At 46.9% G+C, this 15,957-nt stretch overlaps 1 protein-coding gene and 1 pseudogene across 1 annotated transcript in view; one reads left to right on the plus strand and one right to left on the minus strand.

Moving 5' to 3' along the window:
• The window catches only part of LOC147889663 (signal peptide peptidase 2-like), an 89,292-nt gene that overhangs the window by 34,776 nt on the left and 38,559 nt on the right, over positions 1–15,957 (plus strand). The window contains exons 4-5 of the mRNA XM_087391647.1: positions 7,433–7,513; positions 8,789–8,900. Of these exons, the coding sequence (XP_087247773.1) occupies positions 7,433–7,513; positions 8,789–8,900 (193 nt within the window). The remainder of the gene's footprint in view (positions 1–7,432; positions 7,514–8,788; positions 8,901–15,957) is intronic.
• On the minus strand, positions 14,672–15,328 carry LOC147889665 (uncharacterized; annotated as a pseudogene).

Genomic DNA, 15,957 nt, shown 5'->3' on the forward strand with positions numbered 1-15,957 from the left:
GACTGCAAAGCAAAGGCAGATGTTGACATGTTTGATGCCTTTGACTCTTGGTTACCTGTGCCATCATCAGAGGAGGATTTTGAGCAGCAACATGAGCCTCCTGCAGGCCCTCCACTAAGCAATAATCAGCCTCAACCTCATGCTGATTTGCAGGTTTCTCTTCCTGCACAAAATGATCCCACTACTCATGATGCAGTCATTGAAGAAAGAGCTATCAATAGACAACAAAGGCAAGTTCCCAGATGGCTTCTTGATACCTTGAGGGACAGCAAACAAGATCAGCCTTTTGCTGCCCGGACAAGATCAGGGAATAGACAGCATGGTCACTTTCTTGAGTTTGCACTTCTTGCTACAGCTTGCAATGAAGAGCCTTTGTGCCATAAAGATGCTTTTGACAGCAAAGAGTGGATGGATGCAATGAAAGCTGAGTTACAATCTATTGCCAAAAATGACACATGGGAATTAGTAGATCTCCCACCTGGCAAGCATGCCATTGGAACGCAGTGGGTCTACAAATTAAAAAGGAAATCTGATGGCAGCATAGATCGATACAAAGCCCATCTTGTTGCAAAAGGGTATGCCCAACAAGGCATTGACTTTGAGGAGACATTTGCTCCCACATCCAGGATTACTACCATTCGATGTGTCATTGCCATTGTAGCCCATCATCATTGGCAAGTGCACCAACTTGACATCAAGACCGCTTTTCTTCATGGGGATCTGCAGGAAGAAGTTTATGTCACACAACCTCCTGGCTTTGAGGTTGTTAATTCTGAAAATAAGGTATGCCGGCTTAGAAAAGCCCTTTATGGTTTGAAGCAGGCACCCAGGGCATGGTATGCCAAAATTCATGCACACTTACTATCCCTTGGTTTTTAGAATAGTCCCACAGAACCCACTCTTTATTTCCGTGGGAGTGGATCTGATTTTTTAGTGTTGATTTTATATGTGGATGATATGCTTATCACGGGCCCAGATACTCAGCAAATTGCAGCTTTCAAGGCTGATTTGCAGCAGATTTTTGACATGTCAGACATGGGACGGCTCCATTATTATTTGGGCATTCAGTTTGCTCATGTTGAGGGGGGTATCATGATGTCTCAGTCCAAGTATATTGGACAGCTCCTTGATCGTTTTCAGTTTGAGGATTGCAAGCCAATCTCTACTCCAATGGACCCTGGCTTCAAATTCTCAGCTCATGATGGGAGCCCACCATGTGATATCACTCTTTATCAGCAGGCTGTTGGATGCCTTATTTATTTATGTCATACCAGACCTGACTTGCAGTATGCAGTATCTCAGCTCAGCAGATTCATGCACATGCCCAGTTCACAGAATTGGCAGGCAGTGAAGAGAGTCTTCAGATATCTCAGAGGCATTCAGGATTTAGTCCTCTTCTACGGTGATCAGGGTTCACTTACCATGCATGCTTACACGGATAGTGACTGGGCAGGATGTTCCGACACCATAGTGTCACATACTGGCAATTGTTTTTTGCTTGGCAATTCATGTATTTCTTGGCTCAGCAAGAAGCAACCGACAGTTGCCACGTCTAGTTGTGAGGCTGAGTACAGGGCAGCTTTCACCGCTACACAGTAGAGTGTGTTTGGCTTTGACAGCTACTTACAGATCTTGGTATTTGCCAGACATTCTCCACTATTGTCTACACTGACAGCCAAAGTGCTTTGGCCATTGCGCGTAACCCAGTGTTTCATGCGCGTACCAAGCATATTGAAGTTCACTATTATTATGTTCGGGAGCGGTTGTCAGCAGGAGACATAGAGTTGTCCAATCTTCCGACAGAGGGCAACATCGCAGATATGTTTACAAAGGCACTTCCTCGTCCCAAGTTCGAAGTCTTCCGACAGGCTTTACACTTGGTTCCCTTTGTTACATGATCTGACATTCCTTGTACATTCATAGGTGGCTATATCCTTTTGGATGAACATGTGCCACCATGACCAGAAACTACGAGGTATTTTGAGACGTTTACAGAGTACTTCAGCCCATCCCATGGAGGGGGGTTTGTAGGCCATCTTCTGGTGGTTCTAGTGATGCCCTATATGCCATGGTATGTGCCTTGTAGGCATAAGTGTAGGCACTTATAGTGTTAGTGCCTTCTAGGCCACATAGGACACTTAGTCCTAGGTCTAGGTACAAGTACTTTGTACTTGTGTTTCTTCATCTTATCTATGATTTGACGTGACTACTCTGAATCGACTCGTCTTGTACCTGCACTCTCTCTCTCTCTCTCTTCGTTCCGCACCTTCAACACCCCTTCTCTCTTCAAGAATTAGTGTCCTTGATGATAAATGATCTTCGTATCTGGTAAACAGATTCCCAGGTAGCCTTAGAGGAAGTCCATGCCAAGCCATAGGTATCTTTCGGTTTAGGATTCTTGCTGGCCTGCATCCCGCATAATAATTCCATCAGTTAGAGAATCAGATGATTGTAAAGTTCATTTTAACAAAGAAACATGAAACATTGGATGCACCTTGGATTGCTTTCTACAACCAACCCTAATGCAGTGAAATGAAGAAAGATCTTGAGATCTCACAACCAAAAACTTTCATGCCAACTCACTCCATGTGCTTAGAAAGAGAAGACTTTAGATATGGAGAGAATACAAAAAGACATTCCGCGAAACAAATCTTATAAATATAGGTAATGTGCAAGTACAACATATAGCCAGCACCTTCAGCACACATATGGAGAGAATACAAAAAGATATTCCGCCAAACAAATCTTATAAATATAGGTAATGTGCAAGTACAACATATAGCCAAAACTGTGACAGCACCTTCAGCACACGTGTGCTGAGGTAAGCCACCAAGAATAGGATCTGTTTGTGATTCTTCTGCTGTAGACCCCTCCTAGATCACCGCATGGCCCTGATGGATTCAGTAGCTGCTCTAGATTGAGCACTCCTGCAAAGGTATGGTCTAATTTGTGTTATAGGCAAAAGCTCCCTTTCATGCAGTCCTTGTGCTCTCCTACAAAGTGTAGGTCTGCATGTAGGTCTGCTTTGATTGTCAAGGACTTGGCTTTTGCTCACCTTCATGTGCATCACTCAATGGATCTGCTGATGCATTGTAGATCTGGCTCTGTGTGCTCTCCTGAGAAGGTCCAGATTTGGGACAGATTGAAGCTCTTTGACAGAAAGGGGGAACGGCGTTCCTTGGTAGCTATGATATGTATGAGCTCAACAACGAGACGAGACTCTTGGACCTCAAGATGGAGCTGTACGGCATGAGGATGGATGAAGGGGCATCGGTATAGGAACACATCACCAAGATGAAGGTGGTGTGCGATCAGCTGGCAGCCGCTGGTCAAAGGACGAGCTCGACCAGGATTGCAAGGCTGTTGTTGGGAATGCTCCCCGGAGCTATAGTAGTTGTGTAACTACAGTGACTACAGGGCAGAGGGTGGTGCCGGTGACTTTCTAGGATCCTTTGTTGCTGCAGCAAGAAGCTCGGGAAAAGAAGTACGATGGTACGAATAAAGATGACAAGGCTTTAATATTGCTCAGGATAGGAGCAAACGCAAGGGCAAGGGTAAGCCTGGTAAATGCAAGCCCAAATGTGACGACGGAGTGGAATCTTTAGATGAAGACAACAAGAAGAAGAAAGAAAGAAAGAGAAGAAGTTTTCTATTGTGATGAGCCAGGGCATTTCGTGAAGGATTGCAAAAAGAAGAAGGCTGATAAGAAGAAGGGTGATAAAAACAGCTTTGGGACAGATATACAAGGCTGCAACTGCCTGGGCCAGTGGCTGGAAGCCATGTGGCCAGGCAGGGCAGCAAAAGCCTGGGAGAAAGGGCCCAAGGAGGTATTTATAGTCCCCTCCCTCTAGTCGACTGTAGGCAGCAGGCTGAGTTGGCTGGTAGGGGCTGCATAGTTGGCTATTTTGGAGCAGGGGTTTCCCCCTATGAAAGGGGGCCATTGGAGCCTCCTTTGGCATCACTTGGAGCAGCCAATTCAAGAGCAGGAAGCAGCAGCAGGAGGGCTTCCTTGGGCCTTCATCCAGGAGGTGAAGGAGACCTATAAGGGCTGCAGTCTTGGCTCAAGAGTGGCAGCCCACCTAGGCTGGCTTTCTGGGAAGGGATGTTTGGACAAAGAGTCTACATAAGCTTAGTGGAGCACACGGGGTCAGAGATCTAGAGGTGCCAGGCATATAAGAGTGGACTCTTCAGATGAAGACAACAAGAAGAAGAGAAAGAAAGAGAAGAAGTTTTCTATTGTGATGAGCCAGGGCATTTCGTGAAGGATTGCAAAAAGAAGAAGGCTGATAAGAAGAAGAAGGGTGATAAAAAGAGGATTGGTCAGGAGAGGAGTTAGAAAGTTTTGTGAAGGTGATGGATAAAGAAAGAAAGTTTATTAAAAGTCTACTAAAGACCGATGGGTCTATGAGATTGAAGAAAACCCTGATACAATGAACAAAATGGTGGAGCTACTAAGCGAGCATCCTAACCTATACTAGAAAACTGTGTAGACATAGTCAGTGGTATCATCGTACATGTCCACCATAATCACACATCCATCCTAGCGTCAACACCCGCATGTGGGGATGTAGTATGATCCAATACAATACCATACAATAGGCATACCAATAGGCATACAGAACGTCAAGATGCACACAATGACGGACTAGGTGGTGTAGGCAAGAAAGCCTGTGATGGATCGCTGTCCGTCGTGTCCTCCTGGCCGCTACCTGACGTTTGATGAGTGCCACTGTAACCCCGGTCGGCTGTACCCCACGTCTGAAAATAGAGATGTCAGTGAGTGTGATTTGTGCGCCTGTCCTCTGTTGGGTGTGCCGGGTCGCGATCTCAGGGTCTCTACCTCTTCTGCGCTGCCTGGAAGAACTATGTGATCATACTCTGTGATGGGCTAGGTACGGTCCTCTGCTCCTCTCTCCTCAACCTGATGAGACGATCTCTATGCTGAACTGCCCCGTGAACAAAAGCTGCCAGGCATCTCTGATCTGGGTATACAAGGAGTCTGGAGAGGCCCTTGAATCTGTCTCTGAAAGGGCAATGGTATCGTCCACAAATCTCATAGTAGACAGAGCCACGGAAGAAAAAGTGCTCCTCTGACTCCACCTCGTGGCAGTCACACAATATGCAGATACGACTCTCCCTGGGTATCCCCTATGCTCGCTCGCTCTCGATACGGAGTCGGTGGGATGACACATGTAACTATCCAAGGGCAATCTTGAGTGAATGTGGTAGGTGGATCTAGGTGTACCCCGGTGGGATGATGAAACCCTCCGCTGAAATGTACAAGCAATTGTCCCGATAGAAACTGAGCTTCACAGGGAGCTCTGCCTGTGCTAGCTAGGTCTTGAATGTGTGTAGCTGTAGGAGATCCTCCGGTATGATAGCGTTGAGTGCCTGGAGCCATCTGGGTGCTTGGCTGGTGTTGCTGAAGCAGAGGGGGATTCTTCGACAGGACCTGAGAACTCATGGTCAGACGGAGGTTGTATATGTTGTTTGGTTGCAGACCAAGCGAGACAGAGGACAGGTTGAAATAGACCCTGAGAGCTTGGTGCCTGGAGAACTTCAAGCTGTTTACCCATCACGAGGAGGACAGTTGGAGGATGCTAGTACTTGGGGTGCTTGAATTCGAAGGTGGGCTCATGACTGAAGGTGGTGGTGCCATCATGTGCTGCCAAGGATGGATCTATGTACCAGACTGGTGTGCAAAAGCGGAACGAGACCTAGCGGAGTAGGAGATACTGGTTGAAAAGTTGGGAAGAGACCATGACGACACTAAAGTGTTTTAGAGGGCTATGACACGGGAGCTATTGGAGCCTCTTCATCAACGGATTTGGATCTGGCAGATGTGGGTCGGTGAGGGGGAGTGTTGGATAGGGTTGGTCACCTCCCCACCTGGGAGCCTCCATATGAGGAGTGCATCGGGGGGGAGGACCATAGGATAATAGGAGTAGGCATGGGGTTGCCACATGGGCTGCCATATGGGCAGCGAGATCCCTAGCAAAAGAGTGCCTCCATGGAGGGCAGATCTGGGAGACACATTTCCAGAGGCTGTCCACAGGTGGAAAGGGCAGATTTGGTCAGGGTTCCCAGGAAGATATGACTGCATGGGCAAGATGCTTGACAGCATGTGTACGGACTGTTTGGAGGTGATCCGGGACGTGGAATGAGACGGAACAAAGGCAGGAAGAAGGCATACAGGTTCAGCAGGATTTGGAAGGCCCATGGGCAGCTTTGGGACAGATATACAAGGCTGCAACTGCCTGGGCCAGTGGCTGGAAGCCATGTGGCCAGGCAGGGTAGCAATAGCCTGGGAGAAAGGGCCGAAGGAGGCATTTATAGTCCCCTCCCTCTAGTCGACTGTAGGCAGCAGGCTGAGTCGGCTGGTAGGGGCTGCATAGTTGGCTATTTTGGAGCAGGGGTTTCCCCCTATGAAAGGGGGCCATTGGGGCCTCCTTTGGCATCACTTGGAGCAGCCAATTCAGGAGCAGAGGAAGCAGCAGCAGGAGGGCTTCCTTGGGCCTACATCTAGGAGGTGAAGGAGACCTATAAGGGCTGCAGTCTTGGCTCAAGAGTGGCAGCCCATCTAGGCTGGCTTTCTGGGAAGGGATCTTTGGACAAAGAGTCTACATAAGCTCAGTGGAGCACACGGGCTCAGAGATCTAGAGGTGCCAGGCATATAGTACAATTTTGCTATTGTATTGTGTCCAGTTTGTGGACGGACGGAAATATATAAGTATATTTGTCTTGATGCACAGTCTATTTGCTGGCTTGCACACACATGAATGGTTGTGAAGTACACACATGTTTATGAAGCTTGATTCCATAGTGAAACACTTCCGTATGTAATAATTGGCCTCATCTATCAGTCTTGGGCTGCGGGATAACCTCTGGTGGGATATCATTTTCTAACAGCCATTTCAGTCATGCAATTGACTTATATAGGATGTATGGTCCTATATATATAACATTTCTTTGATGTTCCATATCCTCTATAATGTCACTTGTGTCGCTCTTGTAAGAATTTTTATATTTGGAGTAGCCCTTGCATGTGAAGTCTTTACTTTTTTGCTCCTCAAGTCCTCATATTGTTAATACAAAAATGCATCTTTCTTGTCTTTGTATATGTTATTTCGCGACCCTATATGCATAAACCTTGACTCATAATCAGTTTGTTGGTCTAGACCATTTTAGACATGTTTGAAAGCATCCCTTAAGAGTGAATTTGCAGCTTGCTGGGTTTTTTTCCTGCTTGCCATTTAGTTCTCATGAAGTATGTTTGGTTTTTGTTTGCTCTCCCCTCAAGCACGTTTCTCTATATGCGTTGTTTGCTATTTCAAACTATGGGGAGTTGGTACATTTTGATTTGTGTTACAGAGCATTGAAGCTGAATGCCTTAAAATAGACACTAAATTTGGTTGATGTGTTATTGTTTCAGATTTTCCACAATGGCTTATTCAAGATGACGGACAGCCTGTGCATTTTACACTTACAACTGCAGACTGTGTTTCATTGCTTGGTACGTTCTCCTCTTAAGCCATAGTTAAAACTCTAAAATGGCAAACATCCTGTAAACTTCTCCCGTTCCCTCCCCCCCCCGCCCCCCCCCTTCTCCTGGAGGGGGTGGGGTGCAAAAAAAGAGGCTACTTTTAAGTATAACCGAAATACTAGGAAACCAGTAGTAGCTACAATGAGCTTAAATATCCCTATGATAGTTACACATAATCACGCTGAAAATGAGAATGGCACAGCCAAAATGTGTTTGAAAATGCCATTAGGGGTTATAGGTGTGTGTGAAAAGACCGATTTTCTATGGTCCCACTCCCTTATAAAAGATGGTCTCCTAGCTCAAGTAGCACGAAGAACCCTGGATTCTACTCCAAATGGCCATGAGAGTGTGAATAATGCCATGCTTATAGACTGAGAGACATAGAATAGATTTGAGTGCGCTCTATGGCCTCGGTACATTTGGATCCCCAAATGTGCTGTCAAAGAATTTGTACTTCTCCCAAGAAATAAAGAGAAATCTGTATTAGATTGACTTTGGTCAAGGAAAGTTGACTCCGGTTAACTAGAACAAGTTTTATTTTCCTTTGCGTTGCATTGGTTAAATAACACTGTGGGGACACCAAGGGACTAGTTAGTCCAAAGAACTAGAATGCACGCATTAGCTAACCTTTAATGGGTTAAGTGTGTTGGATATTGTGGTAGGTCTTTGGAGAGTGCAAAAATGCTCTTGTTTTAAGGGGAAAAGCACAAAAAGCACGTCCCACAAGAGAAAAGCAGACATGGAGTGCCTAATTTTGGGAAGAAAGCACGTGTCAAGGGGAGCGAGCAGCTTAAAAGAGGGTCATAGGGCTGAAAGCAAGGAAACTGCCTTTTTGAGAGGAGAGCTATTGCTTTATAGAGAAAAGCGTCTATTTTTGGTAAGAAAAGCAGGCCCAACTCTTAGAAAGTAGATGCTTTCTAATTGGCTGGCCTAGTTTATAAAAATGAAGAATCCAAGTTGTATCAGCTTCATGCTCCACCGTGAGCTAGTCGTAAAGAGTTTTCTATTGCAATAAAGCCCTTCGGGGGGGTCCTGTTAGGCTAGGGGCACTTTTCCCTCATTGAGGTTTTTTCCTCTAACATCTTTTGTGGATAATTGACTGTCAAAGGTTGTGAGGTTTTGTCGAAGATGTTGCAAGTCTTGGAGAGATATGTTCTTGGAATTGTAGAAATTAGAAGCATTTTTCAATTTTCAAGACAGCTAGCTATATGATTATATCATTAATGGTTTGTTCTTGAACTGTAGTTGGCATTGGTGCAGCTATCGCAAGCAAACAAGCTGGAGCCCCTTTTACTTTGAATAATTTCATAGCAGTATGTATTGTGACAGAGCTTCTGAAGCTTCTCTCACTTGGCAGGTATTTTTAATGCATACCTTTTTTGTTTTGCATCTTTGAAAACACAGAGATTCGCTCATTATTCAAAATGCCTTTATGTGGCGAATTTGAGAACAGAATTTCAAATAGACAGAAAATTCTACACAAGCAATGTACTGTCTCATTCCTGTTTTTTCATCACCATAATAAATGACAGCTGCGTACTCTTATGTTTTCCCTCACAGCTTCTAAGCTTTTGTTTTGAGCAATTAGAATTCAGAGAGTAAACAAAACCTTTCATAGCTACTAGGCTTATATTCCAAGCTCCTCAGTGCAACTATCCATGGTGGCGACAAGGACCTAGGCTGAGATTTAGATGATTCCATAGATAGAAGCCAGGTGGTACCATATGTTAGAGTACTGATACTAGGCAATTGTGCACAACATGACTTTTCGGTACATCATGTAATTACAAGTGCATATTTAAAGGAGGGACACATACAGCGAAGAAAAAACAAAACCAAAAGAAACCCACAACCACCCAACAACGCCCTCCACCCTTCCCAAAAAAGGAGATACGTGTACCATATGGTATGGAACGTACTATACTGCTCCATATGAAAAAAATCTGTTGGAGATATCATAGTCAAAGGTCATCATGGGACTTATCCCATATGCACTAGGTGCTAGTGTGTGAATGAGTAGCCTATATAAGGCTTGTACTTCACTTGTCTTGATACACTTGATGAATGAATGAAAGCCTTCTTCATGTCTTCATTTGAGCATTATTTCCTCCCACCCTCACTCTCTCTCTCTCTCTCTCTCTCTGCCTTCACCATGTTTCCAACATGGTATCAGAGCCAGGTTCCATAGCTGCCCTAACCCTAATTCGTCACTCTTGCTAATTCTGCTTCAGCTTTTCTTTCTGCAGCATGCAGCCGCCTCAGCCTTGCTTCATCTCGACCCTTGTTCATTTCCGCTTCTAGCTAGCTCATTCCGCCTTTTCATTCCTTGTTGTCTTCATAGCCGCCTTCATCTAAGCCCTCTTGGAGCTGTAACTAGGCTCTTGGCAGCCTCATTGCTTGCTGGTCGGCTCACTTCCCAAGGCTCCAGCCCTAGCTGCAGATACCCGAGGCGTTTTTTAAGTCATTCCCTCGCCGGAAATCCTTTCTCTTGGGCTTTGGCATTGGCGACTCCTTAGAGACCATCTGCTGCTGGTTTTTTGGCTTCATACAGCCTTTACAAGCTGGTTGGGAGCTGTTATCATTCATTTGGTGCAGCTGCTGTCACACGTGGGAGTTTCACTGCATTTTGGAGCATCTGCTGCAGCCGCCTCACTATTTCAGAGTTTCTTTGCTGCTATTTGGACCATATTCCAGCCGACTTGATTATTTGAAGGCAGCATTGTTGCACTTCGAAGTATTTTTGGAGCTGTCTTACTTCATTTTGAGGTTGCTGCCAGCCCTCAGAAAGTCCTCTTCAATCATGACTTCCTTGTCTTCAAGTTCCCTCCTCGTGGAGAAGTTCAAGGGGGAAGGCTTTCCCACGTGGCAAACCAAGATGCAATTGTTGCTTATGCGTGAAGGAGTTTGGGATGTTGTTGAGGATGACTAGATTGAGTTACTTGAGTAACAACATCAAAAGATTTGGAAGCAGCATAATGCTAAGGCTATTCCCCTCATTGGTCTTTGCTTAGGTGACTCTCTCATCCCATCATGTGGATTTCAAGTCAACAGCTAAGTAGATTTGGAGTCGCCTTGAGACCTTCTTTAGTAATAAAATCACCAACTCTAAAGTATTTTTGAAGCTCAAATTTTATGATCTGAAAATGGAAGAGAGTGATGAGTTGAGTGATCATCTAGCCCGGTTTCAATCTCTTGTTCAACAACTCTCAAGTTTGAAGAGTGTCCCTGATGATGAAGATAAGATGGCCGTCCTTATGAAGAGTACGCATGGCATGTCTCGCTTTGAGCACACTCTTGAGATCCATCGTCTTGCCACTACCACATCTGATGATATGGTGGCTCTCCTCATTGAGAAGGATCGTCGCAATAAGGAAGCGGCTCTTGCCTCTCCTATTGATCATGCATTTGCTTCCACAAGCAAATTGAAGACCAACAAGAACATTATTTGCAGGTTTTGCAAGAGGAAAAGACACATTGAAGCCCGTTGTTTCAAGAAAAAAGCACAGGAACAAGAGAAGCATCATGCCAATCTTCTGGCTGAAGACGAAGCTGAACTTGAAGAGCCCCCGGAGGAGATACATGCAGCTATAGCACAGATTCATGGCCTCTCTCTTCACGACGAGGATCCATATGACCAGGGTTGGGCTTTCTAGGCCCCTATTCTATGTGTGTTTGTGTTGAGTCAAATAAAGGTTCTCAGCCTTGAGTTGTCCCTCTAAATTGAATGTATTTGGAGTCAATAAGAGGTACTCTACCCTAAAAATGAATGTATTGTCTTTTACTTTGGTTGATGGTATTGACCACCTAGTTTAGAGTAAGGGGGGATAACAAGTGATGGTCTACCCTTGCGAGAAGTCGCTAAAGTGAGTAGCCTATATAAGGTTTGTACTTCACTTGTCTTGATACACTTGATGAATGAATGAAAGCCTTCTTCATGTCTTCATTTGAGCATTATTTGCTCACACCCTTACTTTCTCTCTCTCTCTCTCTCTCTCCCCCTTCACCATGTTTCTAACAAAATCTGTCTATTGCACACACTTGGAGAGAAGGATAGGACTTTAATTTGGTCTGGAAACCATGTGCCACAACAGTACCACTTTTGAAGACATGGGGGAGCAGGAAACATGTTTCACCCATTCTGAAACATTTCGAAAAGTTTCTCTAAAACGGCCGAAATGCATAGTTTCGCCGAACGTCCACACCAAAAAAACCCTGCTGCACCTCTTTTTGTGTGCTTGTTCGTTTGTTTGCCCACACGTCATTTTCTACCCTAGCCTCCAACTAGTTGCCACCTACCTTTACCATCTCTCACCTCTACATCCCATGCCACCCCTTCTCTTCAACATTGCAAGCTGCAGCTACCTCTCCTAAGTCTTACTGTTTACATGGGAAATCGGAAGCCTGGGCTGGCTGTTCAGACAGTCAACTGGTTCTCTGCAGTAGCATCTCCATTTGTTCATTCAATCGCTCACTTGGTTCCTCCTTCCTGCACTTGCTTCCTTCTCCTTGTAGGAGGCTGCAGCTGCAACTCTCCTTGCTTCTAAGTTCATCCCGTTTCTCCATTTTTTTATTTCTCTCCCTTGCTTCAAGAATCAAATTTCTTGATCCCATGTCATGGCCTCAATAACTACTGGAAGTCTGGCTCCCGGAGCTGCTCAATGGAGGTCAGTTCCCATGCAAGAGCATGCTACTCTCCTCGAGGATCTTCTTGCACTGCAATGTACGTGGCTGGAGCTCTACACTGCTCCTCTGAATATGGCATCTATCCCACTCATCCCATAGAGGGTATCCTCCACTGTTCATACCTATGCTATGGCCTACTAGACCTCCTCATCTCACCCCTTTTTTCCGCGGCTATTTCAAATGGAACACAATAGGAGAATAGTTTGACATGTTTGTGCTTGGCAGTATACTTGTTGAGCTCCCCTATGCATGGCCTAGTGATGTAAAATTGATCCAAATCTCTTCAGGAAGCCCATCTTGTCGACATTAGAGGCTTCATTGAACCGTGGAAAACTCTTCCCCATGCCAAGGGTCTCGACCGTTGATGGGGAAAATGAACTATTTCCATGTGCCCGTGCTCAGAGGGAGAGAGGAAGCCTCCTTGATCTCGTCCTCGGAAACTCTGATGCTGAAGCCTTCTCTGACAAGCCAAGAGTCCATATCTTATAAAAACTCTGCCAAAAGGATGCTCTTGTTGCCACCATGTAGGTGCATGAACATTCAAGATCCCTACCCTAGCATTCCCAATCCATAAAGCCATCCATACTACTTGTCCCAAGAGTGGGGTGGGGAGAAGATGAGGAGGGTTGGGCTGAGGGGATTTCTTTGCCTTATTTCTATGTCTGAACCTTCACTCTAGTCCAATCCCCACTTGATGGGTCAACCCAAGTGGTTTGAGACTGAGGTAGCTTGGGAGATCATCTGGAAGGTGAAATTGTCCCATCCTCTCCCCCATCCTATGGGGTGATCCAAAGGGGCATGACGACAAAAGGAACAGTGGCTCACAAAGCATGGGTAGGCTTCGGCCAAGTGGCCCATCTGCCTACAACATTAATCTGGTAAGCTCGATACGGTCAACTCACTCGTGGAAAACCCCTTCACTCAAGGTCTCTAGCATCACCAATCAAGAATAGTAGTTGTGTCATTAACAGGCAATCGCACCTTTGAGACTCCATTGTTAGAGAGTTGCATGGCTATTGAAGTTGGATCGCTAGAATACTGCCAACAAAACTATCCCCAATGTAGGACAAGATGGAAAAATACTACATGAGAAGGCTAGGGAATTGGAATGCCATCGGGTATCTTGGTACATGATGTGTTGTCTCCATATCATCCTTTATGAAATCATGGTATCATGGGATGAAGTGGACCAACATGCATTGGACTATGCTCTACCAATGCCAAGGTGGTGTTTGGGAAAATTAAGATGGAGGAAAATATCCCTCCCATAGATGGTGATCCTTGAATGCGACAAGTTCTCAAAGTGCCTTATTCAATGTTGTGACTAAATTGTCTTTTTTTTCCTCATGAGGATGTCTCTTCCTAAGCCTCCTTGTCACTACTTTCCTCGCCCTTCTTGCTTCTCTTTTTCTTAGGGAGACGCATCCCGCGAAGACCAGTGGTACGGGCTCGTAGGAAGTGGGTCATGGCCTCTGCAAAAAATAGGAAGAGGTAGGGCGCTAGCGGACAGCCCTGATGCATTGAGCGCTCGAGGGTGAATCTCTCCCCCATCCTGCTGCTGATGATAACCCGGCTAGAGGCCGACCTGTAGAGGCTAGCAATACCTCTGATCCACTCGTCCGGGAAACCGAACCGAGAGTGTACCTCCCAAGAAGGACCAGTCCACCTTGTCATACGTCTTCTCAAAGTCGAGAAGGAGTATGGCAAGGTGCTGGCCACTGTGCTGGGCCCATTCCGTCGCCTCTGAGAAAGTGAAGATGTTGTCCAAAATGCTGCGATCTTGGACAAAACCAGTCTGGGTGTCATGGATCAAGTCATGTAGCAGGGGGCGGATGCGGCTACTGATCATCTTGGCGAGGATTTTGTAGGCGGTTGGGAGGAGGGTGATAGGGCGCCACTGTCTGATCTCCTGACGGTCCCCCCCTTTGGGGATGAGGCATATCAAGCCTGTCGCAAGGCTCTCTGGCATCTGCCCGCTGGAGAAGATATGCTGGAAGGCTGCAAGCAAGGGCTGGTGGATCTGCTCCCAAAAGGTGGTGAAGAAAGCTCTGGAGAGGCCATCCTCACCTCGGCATTTCTGCCCATCAATAGCGCTCACCGCATCCTGCATCTCCGCCACGGTGAAAGGGGCGAGAAAGGAATCACTCATGCTAGGCTGCACGAGCCGCGGTGTAGGCCTCCACACCTCCTCCCTGCATAGGCAGCCACGAGGGTCTGGGGGCTCCTGTTGGAACAATGATCTGTAGAAATCTGTCGCGAAGTCCCGGACCTCGTCTGGATCTGTCCTGACACTACCATCCTGCGCTCTAAGAGATCGGAGCTGTTCTCCTGCTGACCTCTGTCCATGAGTCTGGAAGAACTCTCTGCACATCCTGTCGCCTTTCCTAGCCCAGAAGGACTTGGAAGCATGAAACGAGAACTCTGAGCGACGCTGGGTGATCTCCTCTAGCATGGCTCGGGCCCGAACCTCCTAATGTCTAAGCTCCTCAGAGCTTGGAGAAGACTGCTGCATCCGCTGAATTGAAGCGAGATCTCGTCTAAGACCCCTCTCCTTCGCCCAACACTGCTGCCTGACCTGAATCGCCTTCTGCTGACAGATGAGGCTAGACTCAGCAAGCGCCTGAGCTACCTGTGCAGCCATATCCCGGTGGGGTCCCAATCCTGCTCCCACAGGTCCACTATCCTGCTGTGAACCGCTGCTCTGGAGTAGATGGAGTCTGGGATCCGGCATGAGCGTGGAGGTGAGGAGTGAGAGGCTAAGTCCAGGACTAGGATGACTAGGGCATGGTCTGAGAGTGTCGTCCTTGGAACCACTCCTGACTCTCCACCTCTGCCAAGTGCCCAATCGCTGACATAGAAACGGTCCAGCCGCTCCCGAAGTCTGCCTCTCTCCCTCCTGTAACCCCAAGAGAAGTTCAGACTCCCTGTCCATCTGTGAAAGGAAAGCTCCCTCCAGTTGTCCCGACCTCGCACCGCGAATAGGAAGGAGTCCCAATCTGCCTGCTCTGCCTGAGCTATACCGAGGAACTCTGGGCCCCGTCCCTGTTGATCCTCTAGGGTCTCAAGGTTGTTGAAGTCCCCTCCTACAATCCAAGAATCCATCTCTGGCAACAAGTCTGTCAAGGATCTCCAAAAAGTGGCTCTCCGTCTGAGATCGGTCGGGGCATAGATATTGAGGATGCCGATGCGGGATCCCTCAATATTCAAGCCCACCCAAAGCGCACGTCCTGGGATCAGAGTGCCAAAACCACACACATATTGAACTAGAGAAGCGTCGATGGAGATACAGACACCTCCGCTCCTCCCCTGCTCGCTAATCGAAGGTTCCCAATAGGTGTGGGAGCGTCCTGTGAGGACCTTCCCACAAATACTGGTATGAGAAGCCGAAAGCTTGTGTTCCTGCAGTAGGAGCACATCTACCCTTCCCACCAAGGCTGGCTGGAGCTCCTGTCTGAGCACCATCTTCCTGGGGCCGCAGGTTCCTGATGAGTGGAACCCGTTGACGTTCCAAGAGATAATGCGTATACTCATGAGGAGGGAAGGTGGGCCACAAACAGCTGTCTGCTTGCGGTCGATGTCGAGGTGGTCGGAGGATGTCCAGTGTGCAGATGAAGGCGCTTCTATGAGGGTTTCGAAGGAGAGGCCGGATCATCGGACCCATCCTCTAAAACCTTCAACAGAGGGGAGAGGCCCTTCGTCCCGTGGTGGTAGGCTCTCTCTAACCAGCTCGA

This window comes from Dipteris shenzhenensis, chromosome 20, assembly GCF_047967505.1.
Source record: "Dipteris shenzhenensis isolate YYH24624 ecotype China chromosome 20, Dip_SZ_1.0, whole genome shotgun sequence".
Classification (NCBI taxonomy): domain Eukaryota; kingdom Viridiplantae; phylum Streptophyta; class Polypodiopsida; order Gleicheniales; family Dipteridaceae; genus Dipteris; species Dipteris shenzhenensis.